Consider the following 17,747-nt stretch of genomic DNA (forward strand, 5'->3'; position numbering starts at 1 on the left):
CGTGGAATCATTAAAAAAAAAAAAAAAAAAAAAGGACACCTCCTCAGATCAGAAATCATTCAGGGATCTGAACTTTCAGATACCTCCTCCCTCCCTCCCCTCGTCAGATTTCTGTTTTAGATTTTTGTAAGTTGTAGAATGTGGCTATATAACAATAGGAACAAAGGACGCCGAATGCAGCCTCCCCAAGGAGAAGGGATGCAGGGATGCGGATGCGGTCTCTTTTGTGAAGGCTGGACCTGTGGCGTTTCGTAATTCCTGTGCTTGTGTGTTGAGCCAGGGAGGAAGCAAAGCTGTCTCCATCACCAGGGAAGGCACGTGTTTGGGACTTGAGACAGGAAAGCAATGTAAACGCGTGAAGAAGTCGGGGATTATTAGAATCCACAGACAGCTCCATGCGGACTTGCAGTGCTTTTATATAAGAAGCAGCTACAGATAGAGAAGTTTTGCGGTCACTGTCCATCCCTGGGAGAGGGAAGCCCCATTCATCTTTGCACAGGCAGCCTTGTAGCTGCAGGGAGACCTTTATTAAATGGCGTTCACCGTGTGGGGAGGAAAGCCTCTTTCCCCAAGAGGCTCACCTCGGGAACCAATCACAAAGCAGCCTGAGCCGCATCCATGCCCCCTGCCCTCTTAGATCATGGATAAACTGCGATTGGTGCATAGTTGGTTCTATGGGCGTGGTTTTGTGCCTCTCTTCCCGGCTTCCCCCGCAGTTCCTTATTTGGTAGCTTTTGACAGAACTAGTCTTTCTTGCTGCTAAGCATCTTGACATACATTATTCATTAAGCCCTGGAGCTCGGGAGAGAAAGATGCAGGCCCTTAGCTCTTTAGCCGGTTCTTCGTCAGATGGATGTTCCTTATTCAGAATAGTTGCTGAATTTTGTTCCATTCTGGAGTTTTACAAATGGCATCTATTTAATGGGAAAACGGCTGGATGGGATCATAATATGGTGCTTTCTTATTTATACTTAATTACCAAAAGTTTTTAAATTCCCACACGCTGATTGGTTTGTGGAGATTGTTAAAAATCAAGGTTTGAAGAGATACATATTTTAGAACTTGCAGACATACATACACGTATATAGACACATAATCTATCAAAAATGCCTGAAGCAAATTATTTATTGTCAGTGTCTTGGGGCTACATAAAGGTAAGATTTATTTTGCTGTTAAAACTGATTACTCTGATTGCATAAATGATGAATTTTAGCAAATGATAATGGTGTCTTAGCAATTTTACTTTCTTCCCCTAGATATGAACTATGAAAACAGTGTGTATTTTTGTTGCTGGAGATAAGGTTATATAACTGGGTGTCAGGTGTAGTTTGCATACTAAGATAGCTTTTGATTGTGCATTGGTTCTTTTGTTTGTCCTGTGTAAATTTGAGTTATGCCATAAAATAGCAAGGCAATGAAATAAATTAATTGCAAATAAATTACTGTGCCTAATTCCTTCCAGTGACGGATGAATTCTGTTAGCATGTGGTATTTAAATCTTATCAGCTGGTGTGTGGCTGTAAATATCAGTGCTGCTTTTGACTTCAAGAGGAAACATTCATTTTCACCTTTTTGTCTTTAAAGCTATAAATGATACGCTTGAATAGTTAGATGTTTTTCATTATAATGCAAGCTTGAATATCTGCCATAACTATAAGAAAGTTTATTCATACTGTGCCTGCCTTTTTTTAAACTCCAAAAGAAAATGAATTCATATAAGGAACTGGTAAGATTGTGTGGCTATTAGGCAAGCTTTTGCCTGCCCTGTGTGAAGGCTGTCATTGAGTTCTGTCTCCGTGATAGAAGCGGGAAGTAGGAAAAATCAAAAACAGAAACAAAAACCCTTATTCAGCCCCAACAGAAGCATCATTTGGCTACTGTTCCATAGGGTTCAACCTTGAATGTGTGAGCCAGTCATGGCTCATTTTCAAAGATATCTGTGTTGCCTTAAGGAGTTTCAGATTGGAGGGTTTGGTTTGCTGGTTGTTTTTCTCCTGGCTCTTTGTGAGGGAAACATCCGTGCTTGCTGTTGAGATTGACCAGCCTTCTAAGAAAGCTGGAAATCTCGTCTCTTGTTTAGCCACCCGTACAGTCAGTCAGGATTTCTCAACTCTCTCTAAATCTCTAGGGGTAGTCCAGATTTTTAAGATGCTTTTTCCTGTTTGCATTGAGTTTGGCTAGTCATTTCTTTTTTAAAAATCCAGTAAAAAGTAAATGTAAGAATACCCATGCCCTCCCCCAGACTCTGTCTCCCAGCTGTTACAGCTCACTGAGACACTTTAAGGACCCTGGGTTAGCATTATGACTATGAACAATACCTACACAGACCTGAATATAGAATAGTAGGACTTCTGTTTGGGGTGAAAACTTGCTGCACTGTTTTATGCTCGTATTGACATTCTGCCCCTAAAACCTTTTAAGAGAGTCAAATATTGGTATTTGGCCTTGTGTGTTCTGAAAGATTCATTTTTATAGTGCCAACATAGTACTCCTTTAAGTGGGTCTTAATATTGATATCTCCCCTCCAGGCAGGGCATCCCTTTCAAAAGAGCACTAGAATTTCACAGTGGAAGCAGTAGTCAGTGTCGTGCTCATTGAAATAGGGCTTCCTATTAATAGCGTCCACCCTTGCAGGGCTCATCTTCAAATGACAGTTAGCAGAATTCTGTGATGGGAACCGTAGTCATTTGCTATTGCTGGCCACACCGCTTCTTTTCATGCACACAGCCTTGCACCCACCCAGCCCTGGTGCACAATGACAGAGGATTGAATTCATAAAGGCTGAGTTTGCTTCGTCTTTCACCATCTTAAATGAAGACTGCTAAGCAAAGAAGGGGGACCCTAAAACACAATATAGCATTCAGTGTGGTGGCATGTGGACTTGACTGCATGATTGAAATGTTGCACACACACATACTCTAGTGCATAATAAGAACAAAGACCTCAAAAGCGTTCCCCGAGATATCTTCCTTTTTTTTTTTTTTTTTTTTTGCTTAGTTGTAACCGTGATGCTTTGTAAATGTTTTAAAACCACTTAGAGTAAGACAGGACCAGTAAGAAATTAATCAGCATAAAATAGTGGTAACTTTAAACATAGCTACATGCTCAATCAAATGTTCTTTTCATGTGCTTGCCTCTCCTAAATCGGGTAGGGAGCAGAACAGTGTTGTAAGGAGTGGGCATCCTGTTAGCTTTTTAAACCACCCTTTCTTCCTTACCCATGGTAATTAGTCTATAAATACCTTAATAAACGTCATTACTCAAAATGACAGAAATTTACCTGGTAATTAAAATATTTGGTAAAAGCTTGAATGTTTTGTTCTTTATTGCATCAGAACAATCAGCTACAAGTTCAGAAAGCACTTGTGGCCACTTTTGTGGTTATTAATTTAGCATGCCTAGATTGAAATTGCTATTAGCAGTAGCAAGAAGAAGGTAACCATTTGAACTCCTCACAGATGTCCTTGTCCTGTGACTTAACTGGCTCTTTGCAAATGGACTTTTGGAAATCCCCCTGACTTTGCTCCCCTGGGAAGAATACCTTGGGGAGTTGTTTTAAATATTATCGCTGTTCTGTTAAAATGAAACCTTGCCTTCTTTGGAACACAGCAAACCTTGGCAGGGAGACAGGTGTGTGATACAGGGTGTTTCCGGCCGGTGTTTCTGTGTCTTGAACAAAAAGGGGCGAGGACAGTGGAAAGAACGGCTATGGCCGAGCCCTGTTCGGGGGAGTCTGCAGTGTGACACGCAGTCAGTCTGCACAGACGAATCTGTGCAGCCGCATTTTTAACCTCATGTTACACTGACTGACTATTTGGATGGATTATGTAAACAAATGGTGAGAATAATTGCACATCATATTAATATTCTTCCAAAAAGAAACATAATTTGTGTGTCATGTCTGCAGGTAGCATGAACATGGACATTTTTCTTCTGGGGTGGACAGCAACATATTAATTCTAACTGGTCTGTGCATAAGGTAGACAGAGCTTCTGTGAATTCCTGTCTAATTTCCCAGGTTAGCCTGGTGCTTAGCTGTATGTGCAAGTGATGGCAGTTCCTCAGCAGTTCCGGTACTGTCTCCTGAGAGGCTCACTGGGGCCTAAAGCAGTGCCTGCCCCTCCCCACGTTGTCATGGTCAGAAAGTTCTTAATGGTAACTTCATCTAACTGCGTGGACTACTTGAAGCCAGAGAGAGAATATGTCACTGGGTACATGCTCAAAATATTTAGAAAATCTTCTTTTGAATACATTTTGTCTAATGGGTACATTTTCCCAGGAGTAATATTATGGTTTTGAAATAGCCATGATTGCCCACATGGGTTCCTGCCTAAATTCCCTTATGCAGTTGGAATAAAATGGGGGTTAGCTGTAGATGTACCTATATTCAGTGCCATTGATGTGTCCTTCATTGATAAAAGTCAGTTATCAGAATAAAAGGCTCGGGAGTCTGAATTGATCACCACACAAGGAACTAAGAGAAAGAATTCTTAAGTAACATGGTGTGCACTTCTTGTGGCAAGCAGATTATTAGACAGCCTAAACAGTTAGCTTATGTAGTTCATTGAAAATTAATAATTTACTTAAGGAAGCATTACTTGGTAAAGATGACACAGATTTTTGGCAGTAGTTAGTGCAAATGCCTTTTGAAATATTCTCAGAGAGCCTCGGTTTGCTTTCCTAAGTAATGTGTGCTGCTAAGTGGAAGCAAACAGGCCCTGACATCTTGCAGTGATGTGATGGAGTAAATAACCATACAAAGGCCCCGGAGAAAATAGAGCTAATTGTCTGTGGCTTATGGGTAGTTATCTCTGAGCAGTGGGGTTGAAATGCTTTTTAAAATTTTTCTGTGTAGCTTTCTATATTTTTCTACCATACATGTGTGTGCTATGCTTGATAGGAATGTATACAAATATATAGGGTTTTAAAAAGTAAACTTTATGTTCCTATAATAAACTGTACCTGCAGACTGACGAATAGAATTTGTGTTCACCGTAGCCAGTGTCTCTTTTTTACCTGTAAGGGAACGCTAATGTTCACTCCTTGTGTCTAACAGTTGGTTGATGTTGTCTTGATCAGCCTCAGTGTTTCTGGTATTGTTTGAAGTGTTACACCTAATTTGGATTTCCTAGGGTTGACTTTGGAAGAGATATGTCAGACTATATTGCTTCTTGATAGCCATCTCTGTATAAATTTTGCAGAGAAGAAAGATTTTTGTAAATTCTAAATGAGCCGGTACAGTTCTGAACTGCATTTTGAACACTTCCGAAAGAGGAGCTCACTCCTCCTCTCTTGTGAGATTTCAGAGTGAAATGTCAAGTTTCAACGTCACCAAAGATAAGAATAAAATCATTTTTTTAAAATCTGTTGATCAAGTATTTAATAGTACTTAGTCTATACATTGGAAAACTGCATTGTTCTGAGCCTCCCAGTTTGCTTGCTGTTGCTATGATAAAACCCCATGACCAAAAGCAGCTTGCAAAGCTGCATTACAGATCCAGGTAAAGTCTGTCACCAGGGGGAGTCACGATGGGGGGTGGGGGGGCGACCCCTGGGGCAAACACAAAGCAGAGATTGTGAATGGATGCTGTTTATTGGCTTGCTCTCCATGGCTTGATTGGTTTGCTTTCTTATATCACCCAGGACCATCAGGAGGCTTTCTCTCGCTCTTTCCCTCCTCCCCTTCCCTCCTTCCCTCCCTTCCTCCCCCCTCCCTCCTCCCTCCCTCCCTCCCCCCCTCCCCCTCCTCTCTCCCTCCCCCCTCCCTTCCTCCTCCCTCCCTCCCTCCCCCTTCCTCCTCCCTCCCTCCCTCCCCCTTCCTCCTCCCTCTTTCTTCTCTCCCTCCCTCTCTCCCCCCTCCCTTCCTCCCCACCTGCCTTCCCTCCCCTGCTCTTTAAATATGTGTGAGCATTATACCTGTATATGTGTCTGTGTACTACATACATGCATGCATGGTCATGGAGACCTGAAGAGAAGGTTGGATCCCCTGGAACTGGAGTTACAGTTATTAGCCACAGTGTGGGTGCTAGGAATAGAATCTAGGTCCTCTGAAAGAGCAGCTGGTGCGCTTAAACACTGGGCTATCTCTCCAGCCCTGGAGGAATTTTCTCTATTGAAGTTCCTCTTCCCAGATAACTCCAGCTTGTGTCAGATTGGCACAATAACAACAGGAAAGACAGACAACTAGGATACTGGATGTTGAAAGCGATTGAGGCATATTAACTGGGTGGGTGATTGTCAGACACACAGGTAGGCTCTACTTTAAGAAGCTCTGTCTATATGGTTTCTGATTCATTTCTTGACCTCTGTGACTATTCCAGATGAAACACACATGTATAAAGACTCAAAGCTAACATCCATAAATGAGTGAAAACATTGATGCTTGACTTTCTGGGTCTGGGCTGCCTCTCTCAGAATGATCGTTTCCAATTCCATCCGGCTACTTGAAATTTTCATAATTTCATAATTGCACTTTGTGAAATACTGAATAATATCCTATTGTGTAAATGTACCACATTTTATTATCCATCCTCCCATTGATAGACAGCTAGGTTGTTTCCATTTCTTGACCATCGTGACTAGAGCAGCAAAGAACACAGATGTGCAGGTACCTCTATAGTAGGGTACAGAGTCCTTTGGGAAAATGCCCAGCAGTGGTGTGGCTTGATCAAGTGGCAGAGCGACTCATGGCTTTTTAAGGAACCCCCAAACTAATTTCTATAATGGCTACAGCAGTTCACACCCCCACCAGCAGTGTCCCCCACTTTCCCCACAGCCTCACCAGTCCCTGCCCTGTGTGTTCTCTGGTTCTTTTGTTGTTTGCTTGCTGGTTTTGTTTGGTTTTCAATCTTAGCCATTCTGATGGGGGATCAAGTGACATCTCTGAGTAGCTTTAGTTGGCCTCTCCCTGTTGAATAGTGGGTGAGTGCTGTGTGTCTGGACGGAAATGGGCACAGAGGACCAAACATTGACCTGCTTTGCTGCTTTGGGAGGTGGATCAGTAAATTCTAGGGTTTCTGAGAATGAACACTTCTTACACCTTCTGCATGGACACAGCTTCAGAAGCAAACGTTATACATGTAGTATTGACTCAGATGTTGTGTTTCTCCAAATCCCTGGAAGAACACTCAGATAAATCTACTAAGTTTTTCTTTATGGTTAAGGGCTGTGATACTTTATTAAAATTGAAAATATAATAGCGATTGAATGTTAAAGTATTTAAAAATGTTAAATGATAACTCAATTGATAAAATAATACAGTGTTAAACTCAGTGGGTCACAGACAAAAAAAGAAGACATGAAAGTGGGGAGGGTTGTTGGAAAGGTCTCTAGGGGTAAAAACAACTAAAACTGACTATGTATACATGAGAAACAGTCAAACAATAAAAAGAAAAAGAAAAAAAGAAAAAAAGAAACAAGCAGAAGTATAGAATGCAATTTGTGATCTGTATTCATCAATTATATTTTTTCTGCAGATGATAATGATATCATTACTTTAAAAATTATTTTATCTATTGCTTAATGCCATTAAGTGTTATGATCTATACTATTTTGTGTGGTCGCTCCTAGATAACTGTGACTATGTAAACTGAAGGTATTTAAAGTTAAATGAAGTCCAAAACTCAAATTCTCATTCATTCTGACCCTGTTTCATGGGCTTCACACCCCCGTGTGCCCTAATGGACACCGTCCAACCACAGAGCGGCCTACCTTTCCAACACTGGAGACAGCAGCACTGATGAGCAATTGTCACAGTTCTTTAAACATTCTCTGGCTGTATTTCCGTGTGTCTCGTGTTATGTCATGACACTCAGAATGTCCTCTTTTCTTACCACGGCCCTCCTATTGTCTTCCAGTTTAAAAGGATGCTGAATCGGGAGCTCACCCATCTCTCCGAAATGAGCCGGTCAGGGAACCAGGTGTCGGAGTACATATCGAACACATTCTTAGGTGAGAACAGCCATGTGCAATTTAACACTGGTCTTAGGCTTGTTTGCTCGCTTATGTTTAGAGGGCAGTAAGAGTTTGACTTATTTTGGAAACCAAGTATATGCTAGAAATTCTTTTTTATATATAATGTGAATAAGTTGAGACATTAAGTGTTTGAGCCTCAGAATCAATCTGGGGTGACATGGCATACTCTTTCTCATCTGTCTGTCTGTCTACCTTTCTGAAGTACAAGGTATCAAGCTCACAGCCTAACACATGCTAGGCAAGCAGTATCAGTATAACACTGAGCCACCTTCCTAACAAGGTCTGTTCATAATACTAGTTATGAAATATTTATCATGATATTTATGCACTCCTGCATCAAACACATTTTTGTTAAAGGCCACCATGGCTGGGCACTGGAAAAATAATAAATTAGAAATGGCCCCTGCCAGGTGCAGTTCCTAAGGGAAGCTTTTGGATTTAGCCCAGTGCGACTTTGTGAGACAGGTTAGAAGAACCTTAACTGTAGAAAGAATTGGCACTAGGTGAAAGTTACTCACTTGAATTCCCCTTTGATAGGAGGATTCACGTTCAAAACAAAATCATTGTGTATTAAGCAGAGAACTCCTGTACAGATGTTTGTTAAACCAGTACTGTACAATGATGAGGTCAGGCCACTTATTGCCTTCACAGAGATGAATGCATTGAGACACTGTATGTCTATAGCTTTTCCTGTAGACGTTAGCATGTATGCCTCTAGTTGAACACTGTTGTGGATTGTCTGAGGTCCCTTCAAGACTTGGCTACACTGTAGACATTTCCTTCCTATTGCACAGAGAGGGAAAATAGAAGTCCTCAGGTCTTTCTGCGGTGCAGCTTAAGCTCTCTTGGTGTGACTCAATGATATTATTTAGCTGCTGTTCTTAATATATTTTGCCATGAAGTATCTACATTTTAAAACACATGTTGAAACTGGAGTTCTTAGTTGGAAAGGTTGTTTTCAAACCTCTAAATGAAGTTCCAGTGGAAATGGGATTGGTGAACACATCAAGAACTTTGCTTTCTTTCAGTTGGCTGTCGTATCTTGCAGTCTTCTCCAAGGATAGTCTGTCAAGTGGTCTTTTAAATAAAGTCAGATTTGTTCCATTTTCTGTTTGAGGATATCAACTTGTCTTCAACTCTAAAACTAGTGTTTGGAATCATTTTCTAGAATATATAGTGATCGATTGTCCTTTGTTCATTTATCCATTGTATGATTAAAAAATAAAGTTGAGAATATATAGTGATCAATTGTACTTTGTTCATTTATACGTTGTGTGATTAAAAAATAAAGTTGAAGTAATAATAAACTCTGTATTTCTTAAGATAAGCAACATGAAGTGGAAATTCCCTCTCCAACTCAGAAGGAAAAGGAGAAAAAGAAAAGGCCGATGTCTCAGATCAGTGGGGTCAAGAAGTTAATGCATAGCTCCAGCCTGACTAATTCATGCATCCCACGGTTTGGGGTTAAAACGGAACAGGAGGATGTCCTGGCCAAGGTACAGTCATTTCAAAGATCATGATGGGATTTGTTTCCATGAATTCTCTTTCTTTTAAACGGATGGAAAGGTTCATTAATTTATATGATCTTTAAAACTATTTTGGAGTCAGGCATAGTGGTACATGCTTTTAATCCCAGTACTCAGGAGGCAGAGGCAGGCAAATCTCTGTGAGTTCAAGGCCAGCCTGGTCTACATAGTGAGTTCCAGGACAGCCAGGGCTACATAGTGAGACCCTGTCTCAAAACAACACAAAACAAAACAACAACAGATCAGTTTTGTTCCCTTTTAAGTGTGTGTGTATGTGTGTATATGTATGTGTGTGTTGCACACATGCACACAGTGCAGTGCCAATGAATGCCTAAAGAGGGCATCAGATTCCCTGTACCTGGAGTTATAAGAGTTATAAAACTGGGTGCCAAGAACTGAAGTCAGGTCCTCAGGAAGAGCAACAACTGCTTTTAACCTCTGACCCATCTCTCCTTGATTTGAAGGTTGGAAAAATCACTTCACACGCTGTATAAATTATTAGATTTTATTAATATGTAGATTTAGATCTGTGAGTTGATTGATACGTCTTAGATTGTTGTTTGCTTGCTTCTTTGTTTACTTTTAAGCATTTTGATTTGATTATTTTTATTTTTTGGCCTCTTTTGAAGAATTAGAAATCTGTCGTCTGTTCTGGATTTTAGACTAGGTAGATTCTGTGCTTGACTTTTAACTATTGAAGAAATTTAAGATCAATAATGAAAGCATATGAATGTGATTTACTATCAGAGTCACGATTAATCAGTATTTGGTTTTGGTTTTCAGTTCATTTAAGTGAACTTGCCTTAAATGTGACTGTGTTTACATGTTACATACATCCTTTACATTTAAAATGAGTCTCTCTTTTTTTTTAACTTTAGCAATGTTTCTCATTAAAGTCAGCTATTTTTAAGTGCTTCTGTTTATTGTCGCGTCCTGCTCAATGTTGTCTTCTCTGGGTGTTTTCTTCACCTAGGAACTAGAAGATGTGAACAAATGGGGTCTCCATGTCTTCAGAATAGCAGAGCTGTCTGGTAACCGGCCCCTGACTGTTATCATGCACACCATCTTTCAGGTAACCAGGGGACTGGCATCTGCTTCTGCTGACAACATCCCCAGCAAATCCCTCTAGGAGGAGGCGGGATTAATTCTGGCTCGGTTTCTGAAGGTCTAGTCAGTTACTCCACGGCCTTGAGGCTGTGATAAGGCAGACGACAGGGCAGAAAACGTGCTACAGTAAAAGAGGCTCCACTGAGGTTAACAGATCCAGGGAGAGGGACAGGGCAGGGACAATCGTCCTGGGACAAAATGAACCCTTCAAGGGCATACACCCAGTGGCTTGCTTCTTTCCACTGGGCCCCACTTCCTGGTTGTCCATTGTGCTGAGAACTCATTAATGAAGCTAGTGGCCTCATTGTCCAATCACCTGTTAGTAATAACACCTCAACGATCAGATATTGGGGTCCTTATTTCCCCAGACTGCCCAGCCTTTAATCTCCGCATCCTGCATTATACATTCTGCTCATCCCCTGACCCACTTTGATGGCTCTGTTTTATTGCTCCTTTATAAGGAACAAATAATAATAAATAGGAATGTGTGTAAAACACACATCACTGTATTTGTTTCTATTGAAGGATTATGGGAAATGGAAACAGTGTATTGACAGTAGTTAGAAAATCCTCTCCACAATGCAGACTGACTTACTTTCTCGACAAACAAGCCCCTGCTGGTTCACAGAGAAAATAGTTTGAGTATATTTTTAGTAGACCTCCATTGTTTCTATATTCGTTTCTTGGTCTTGCCTTTGTACCACATGAGCATGGGATGTACTTTGGGACTGGGAGCATAGGGCTGGCAGCCCACTCCTGACACTGTACCCCCCAGATGCAGGACTGTTGGTCTCAGCAGGACAGCTCAGTGGGTGGGTGACTGCCAGAACTTCTGCCCTGCCCAGATATCTCCGTTTCCTCTGGTAGATGTAAGAAAACACAGTTTGTACGGGGCTGTTTGTAGGCAACACCAGCCTGTGATTCTCTTTTACCGCATTTGGGCAAATGAGTTTTACTAGAAAGACAAAAACGTTAAGAGGATTTCTTTTCTTACAGGAACGGGATTTGTTGAAAACATTTAAAATTCCAGTTGACACTTTAATTACGTACCTGATGACCCTGGAGGACCATTACCATGCCGACGTGGCCTACCACAACAACATCCATGCTGCCGATGTCGTCCAGTCCACGCACGTGCTCTTGTCTACGCCTGCGCTGGAGGTCGGGCTGCTTTCTAACATGTCACTTGCCCTCACTTAGAAAGAGCTCTTTCACTTTCACGTCAGCAGGGTGTCAGTGCAGACCAGAGCTGACCTCCCTGGAAATACACTGGCTGACTTAGAAAGGGGAGAAAATCATGCTTAATAAAGCCCAGATCATTTGATGAATTCTGTTCGGGAGAATTGGTCAACGATTTGGGGACCCATCTGTTTGTAATACCGTGTCTTTGAAGTGGCCCGGCAGTCACTGTGCACACACATCTGGCTTGTTGACTCCTAGTTGGGTTGTTTTCTGGAACTTCAGTTTCCTGGCTGAAGCTCAGAGGACAGTTAAGTTTTAAAACACAAGCAGCACGCTAATACTTTTCAAGAATTTTATTAGAAGGAGCTGTCTTTTTAAATTTTCCAAATCCTGAGAAGTTATTCCGTTAAGTCTTTAATAAAGGGATTTAATTTCCCTAATCATCAGAGGGAAAGATTTTCTTTTGCTGTGTAGTGTAGACTCTTCTTGTAAACTTTTGCTTGTGCCTCATTATTTGGCTGAGTGGTTCTCAGCTGCGGATGATTTCTGCCCTGCTCTCCTCCTCCACCCCTAGACCCAGGCACATTGGGGGAATTTCTGGAAACGGTTTTGGTTGTCCATGTCCCTAGCATGCTTTGACTCAAGATGAGGAATTTCCTAAGTAGCCCGATAACGGGCACGGTGTTCTAACCACAGTATTGATGGCACTGAGGCTGAGAACTGGTAATTTGGGCGACAGGAAGATGAAAGAAAGGAATTCCTTTTCATAATTCCGTGGGTGTCGTTGATGTTACTCTCAGAGTATCAATGAACTGCTTAGAAGCTCATATTTCTTTCCAGCATCATTTCAGACTTTCTAATATTTTTTTTAAATATAGTGAACAAGAGAGATTTCTGTCATGATGTATAAAATGCTTTGCTTGGACGCCATATTTTTAAAACTCACCCAAAGGGCCACTGTTTGATGGAACACAGGAAGATGCTGCCAGGCCTCACCCCGTGTTCCTTCTGAATGTGGGGGTTGATCTCACTTGTTTATGTAATGCTCCCACTCGTCCCTTCCTGGAATAGCGTAGTAATGCTCCCTGTGCTGTTGGCTCCCCAGGCTGTGTTCACAGACTTGGAGATTCTCGCGGCCATTTTCGCCAGTGCAATACATGATGTGGATCATCCCGGTGTGTCAAATCAGTTTCTGATCAATACAAGTAAGTCAGACCTATTTTTTTTGGGGGGGGGTACATTTTTAAAAAGATAACTGAGTGATTTTTATAAATCCCTGTCCCTCCAGGGCCGTGATCTGCTTTGGACATGTGTAAATGTGTCTGAGCAGTAATGGAACACCACTTTCTCTCTGTACATGATTGTGGCCTCCCTTGAGGCGGGTAGTTGGTGTGTGAGCATCATTCGTGTGTTCTGGCCCATCTCGACAAGTCGCTTATTACCGTATTTCTGCAGAAGGCACTCAGAGGTGAAAGCGTGTGCAGCGGTGTGTGTAGACCCATGAAAGCATGTGCCTGGACAAGGGTGTGGGTAGCCTGGAGGAACCAACACTAAGCCTCCTTGGATGTACAGTACAAATCATCACTGATTCCCCACCGGAAAGTGTAGCTCTTCCGTCCCCATCATCATAGATCCCAGCCCCCTCAGTTTCTTTTCAGATCTCTCCGTGGAAGTCACAGCCTCTTGTCTTTAACTGTTCACTACCCTTTTAGCCCCCAGCAACCTCTCAGTGTGTAAGGAGGTAGCGCTGTGTCTAGAAATGTAAGGAGTGCTAGAGATCTGGTTGTGGCCTCTCTGATACACAGCAAGCATCTGTAAGGTGTCTAGAGAAGGGTGTAACGTTACCTAATGGTACCTGGTACTTGAATTTACTAGGTAAATGGCTAAACTCTCCTAGGACTTAATTCTTTCCCACTGTGCTATGGTAGGTTAATATTATAAATTTCCCTTTATATGAAGGGAAATGCAAAGCCGTGACTCTTTTTCGTGTGAAGAAACTTTCTTCTGCTCAAACTGTGGGTTGCACTATGTCTTGTGTGCTGTGGTAATCTGGCTGTCCTAGGATCAGGGCCTTCACAGCTTCCAGCATTACCATAACAGGACTTAAAGAGAGGCTGTGCCTTGAGAGGCTTAATTCGGTTCTGGAAGATTGTTCAGATCCATGTTTGCGCCCTTACATAGCCTCCGTAGAAACAGAACAAAATACACGTTAGTGGTTCACAAATGTAGCCAAAGCTTGGAGGTCAGAGGACCCACACCTGGGATGTGTGGTTGGCAGACCACATTTGGGGTGTTAGTGTTAAGAGGGGCTGACTGATCAGACAGGATCACAGTCCATGTTCCCCTTGCTTTATGAGAACCTGTAACAGGGCTTTTCCAGGAGTCATGAAAACGTTTACATAACTGCTATCACCATTGAATCTCCTGGGGGCGGGGCTTGCTTTGTTTTCTGCAGCTCAGGGTCGAGGGAGCATTTTCTGAAAAGTCCTGATAGGTCACGTGGTGCAGTGTACACTGGTACTTTCTTTCAATCTGGCCTGCTTCGGTATTTTGAGACTCAAGCATTTCTTAGTATGTTCTTGTTGGTATAGATTTCAACAAATACATAAACACACCTTGTTTAGATTTAATTCTTGACATGTAAGAAAGACATTGTCTCTAAGTTAGTAACACCAAACGGAAAGAATATTTCCTTGGCATTCTCCCATATATGCTATTGTATGTTCCCTTATAGTGGCACCAGAATTAAGAACAGAGGACACATTTAAGTTAGTCATAATAAAGTCAGTCTTTCAAGTAGTCTGCTGTCCTTTTGAAGGATAACAGGGACAAGTTCTGTTTTTTCTGTGAACCCCCAAACCCAGTTGGGACTTGGCTGGCACCTGTGGGACTGTGGTGGGCAGCAGGGCATCTGTGGAGTATATCATCTCTGCTAGCATAGTTCCGTCCTCTAAAGATTGAAAACCAATGAAGGGGAAAAACTGAGGATGCCTATAAACCTAGAGAAGTGGCTAGCGGTGTCTGTTTAGGTACGTTTTTCTGGTGACAGTGTCTAGGTAGAGAGTTGATAACCAATCCTGTTTCTGGAAGTGAGATCCTTCTAGCGTTGTGATGATCGGCTGGGACCACAACCACAGGGGAAGCCCTCGGTTCCGAGAGCCTCTCTTGTTGGGTTGTGGTGAGGCAGTGAGTTGTCAGCAGAGCAGTGTGCTCCACAGACAGGTCCCAGGGCTGATCAGAGTCGCTGTCTCTGCTTTGAGCAATGATCACAGCCTGCACTCTTGCCTCCCTCCCTCTTTTTCCCCTTTCCACAAGACACATGGTTTATATGCACAGCATGCAGCAAACGAATCTCTGGCGACCTTAAAAATAACAAATACAAGACCTTTAAGAAATAATTTGTCGAAATTGTGTGTTTATTTTTGTTGGTAGTAACCCTTCAGAGCGAGACTTAAGCTTTTATTTTCTCTGGCTTCGTGAATGGATTCAGTGTCAGTGAGTCAGGCGAGCACACTCTCGACCTCTTGACTCAGAGCTGGCCCTTCCAACAGCCAAAGCCAAAGGTTGAAGCTGGTTCTTGTTACGAGAAAATCTTGATTTTTCATCGTCCTTTCAAACCCCCCAGTTAGATGGCTGCATCTCTTGAGGCGTAGTGAACTTAAAAGGCACGTCCCAGGGTATACTTACTGTTCGGGTGATGCGCAGTGCAGTCATGCCCCTGCCTCTTAACTGTGATCTTAGACTTGATGTGTTACTTTACAGACCGAATGGTTTCATACTATGGGTGTCTGTGGTTATTGAAGGCATGCAGAGGTTCTGAGAACAGGGGGATCATTTCTACATGGCAGAGATGATGAGACTTGGCCCTTTGAGACTGTTAGTATACGATGAGAAGTTGGGTCTTAGTGAAGGCCTTCAGGATGTAGAGGCCTGTGAACACAGGGCCTAGAAAAGTTGAAACTCCAGGTGGAATGCTGCCGTAGTCTTCTTGAAGACAGCACAGATAGAGCAACCCAGAAGTGCAAATAGCTTCATAAAGCTTTGACTGCGCCATACGAAAGGTATTTTTTCCAAGTTTTATTTTCTGAAAATGTAAACAGTGTGAAAGGTCCCGAACATGAATGGTGTTATATTTTACTTGGAAAGAGAATGCTTTGTTGATAGGAAAGATGCCCAAGCTTGGGGAGGAAGATTCATTCACGCTCATTTGTATTCAAAGCATATGTCTTTGGATTTCCAAGAGCAGAGCGAGCTGAAGCGGAATCTAGGTGCCAGCATACATACTTTACAGAGATTACCAAGCTCTCATATCATTTTCACGTTTTCCCATGGTTTATATAGAGATCTTTGTCTGTGCAAACCTTTGAGGTAAGGACAAAAATCGTTTTTAACAGTTATGGTTATGCAGAGAACAAGGCCAAAGTCTTGCTCTTAATAGCTTGTGTTTTGCTAGAAACAACTTAACAAGTGATGTCTTGAGATGGGACTCCATGCAGGAGGAAGTCAGACAGGGTCAGGGCATGGAGCACAGATGAAGTGAGGGGGAGAAGGGTAGTTTTAGGAACATTTTGTTTAGAAGTCTTTTATTTTAAAAAAGTATACTTTATAACAATTTCACATATGACATTTTCATGTATGTCTAAATACTTTGAATTTATGTCATGACATTATCATACATGTACATAATAGACCTTGATCTAACCCTCCCACCACCACTGCCCACTCTTGCCTGCTCTTCTTCACCCCAGCTCCTTTCAGAAACCATTATACAGATAACTGTGTTGTTGAGACGTGGTGGAGCATGCTGTCCTGTCAAACACGGGGCTAAGCCTAGCTCAGTGACAGGAGTGGAGAGGGCTTGGCTTTAGCTGTTGGTGTAACACCCTCCCACCCCTCCCCCGCACTCTGACCTGCTCCCAGGCTGCGCAGCTCCACCCAAATCTTATTCTCACCATCACACACAGATCTCAATCCTCTTTTGCTCCTGGTGCCTCCTAAGTAAACTGCCCCCTGCCTGCTTCCCCTCTGGGTTGAGAGCTGCGGAGGCATGGTTCTGAGTTGTCACCACAGTCCTTCCAGTGGCAGGCTGTCCTGGACACCGCGGTGTCGTTGTTGGGAACACCCTCCATCTCCATATGTTAAAGGTAGCTTGTCATTCCCACAGCGCTTTGGAGCTGTTGTCCTTACCTTATGGGTTAAGCCTAAGAGGAAAGGCAGGTTGCTGGTTTCATAGGCAAATCCGTTTGATTTCTGAGCATGTGAACATTTTGTCACAAACATGGTCTGCTATAGTGAAATGTGTTCAATTTGTTCATAAAACTGTATTATGTCAAAGCAGATGAGCAGAGGTAGGTGTGTGTGTCTGTGTGTCTGTGTGTGCACGCGTGCACACACACGCTTGTGTGCATGCCTGTGAGATTTACCTCTTTTGTTTAGGGAGGCCTGCTAAGTTGGAGATTTGACCTTATGTGTCTCTTACTATAGGATACATGTGTTTATCATATGTTTTCTGAAAATATCTGTTCAGTTGAACTTTTGCAAAAAGTAACATGACCAGGGTTAGGTACGGTAGTCCATGCCTTTAATCACAGCAGAGGCAGGCAGGTCTGCGAGTTCAGAGCCATCATGGTCTATGTAGCAAGTTCCAGACCAGCCAGGGCTACATAGTGGATGATGACAATAATAATATATTCATTGAAAAGTAGGAGAGACACAAGTGAATTAACTTGACTCCTGCTAATAGACACTAAATTGCCCATTTCCTTCAGAGGACGTCACTTTGAAAGTATATACTCTCAGAGTAAAATCTCTCATTTTATACTTTTCAGGAATATTGCTTCCTTTGATCCAACAGAAAGTTTAGATGCATTTACATTTCCCTCATATTTATGCCGCCTACATTTTATCTCCTGCATTCTTGCCAGCTCTGAGCTTTTAATGACTTAAGTTCGATTTATC

The 17,747-nt window shown here is 42.3% G+C and overlaps 1 protein-coding gene across 11 annotated transcripts in view; it reads left to right on the forward strand.

Moving 5' to 3' along the window:
• Pde4d (phosphodiesterase 4D) overlaps positions 1 to 17,747 on the forward strand; it is a 1,387,978-nt gene that overhangs the window by 1,357,424 nt on the left and 12,807 nt on the right. For 10 of the 11 annotated variants that reach the window (XM_085676945.2, XM_085676942.2, XM_048442991.3 and 7 more), the window contains 5 exons: positions 7,857 to 7,950; positions 9,298 to 9,470; positions 10,474 to 10,572; positions 11,604 to 11,768; positions 12,895 to 12,994. In XM_085676945.2, the coding sequence (XP_085533071.1) occupies positions 7,857 to 7,950; positions 9,298 to 9,470; positions 10,474 to 10,572; positions 11,604 to 11,768; positions 12,895 to 12,994 (631 nt within the window). Of the gene's footprint in view, positions 1 to 783; positions 1,155 to 7,856; positions 7,951 to 9,297; positions 9,471 to 10,473; positions 10,573 to 11,603; positions 11,769 to 12,894; positions 12,995 to 17,747 lie in introns of those variants that run through there. The other variant, XM_048442996.3, reaches the window with a different exon arrangement.

The sequence above is a fragment of the Myodes glareolus genome, chromosome 15 (genome assembly GCF_982192425.1).
Source record: "Myodes glareolus chromosome 15, mMyoGla1.1, whole genome shotgun sequence".
Classification (NCBI taxonomy): Eukaryota; Metazoa; Chordata; class Mammalia; order Rodentia; family Cricetidae; genus Myodes; species Myodes glareolus.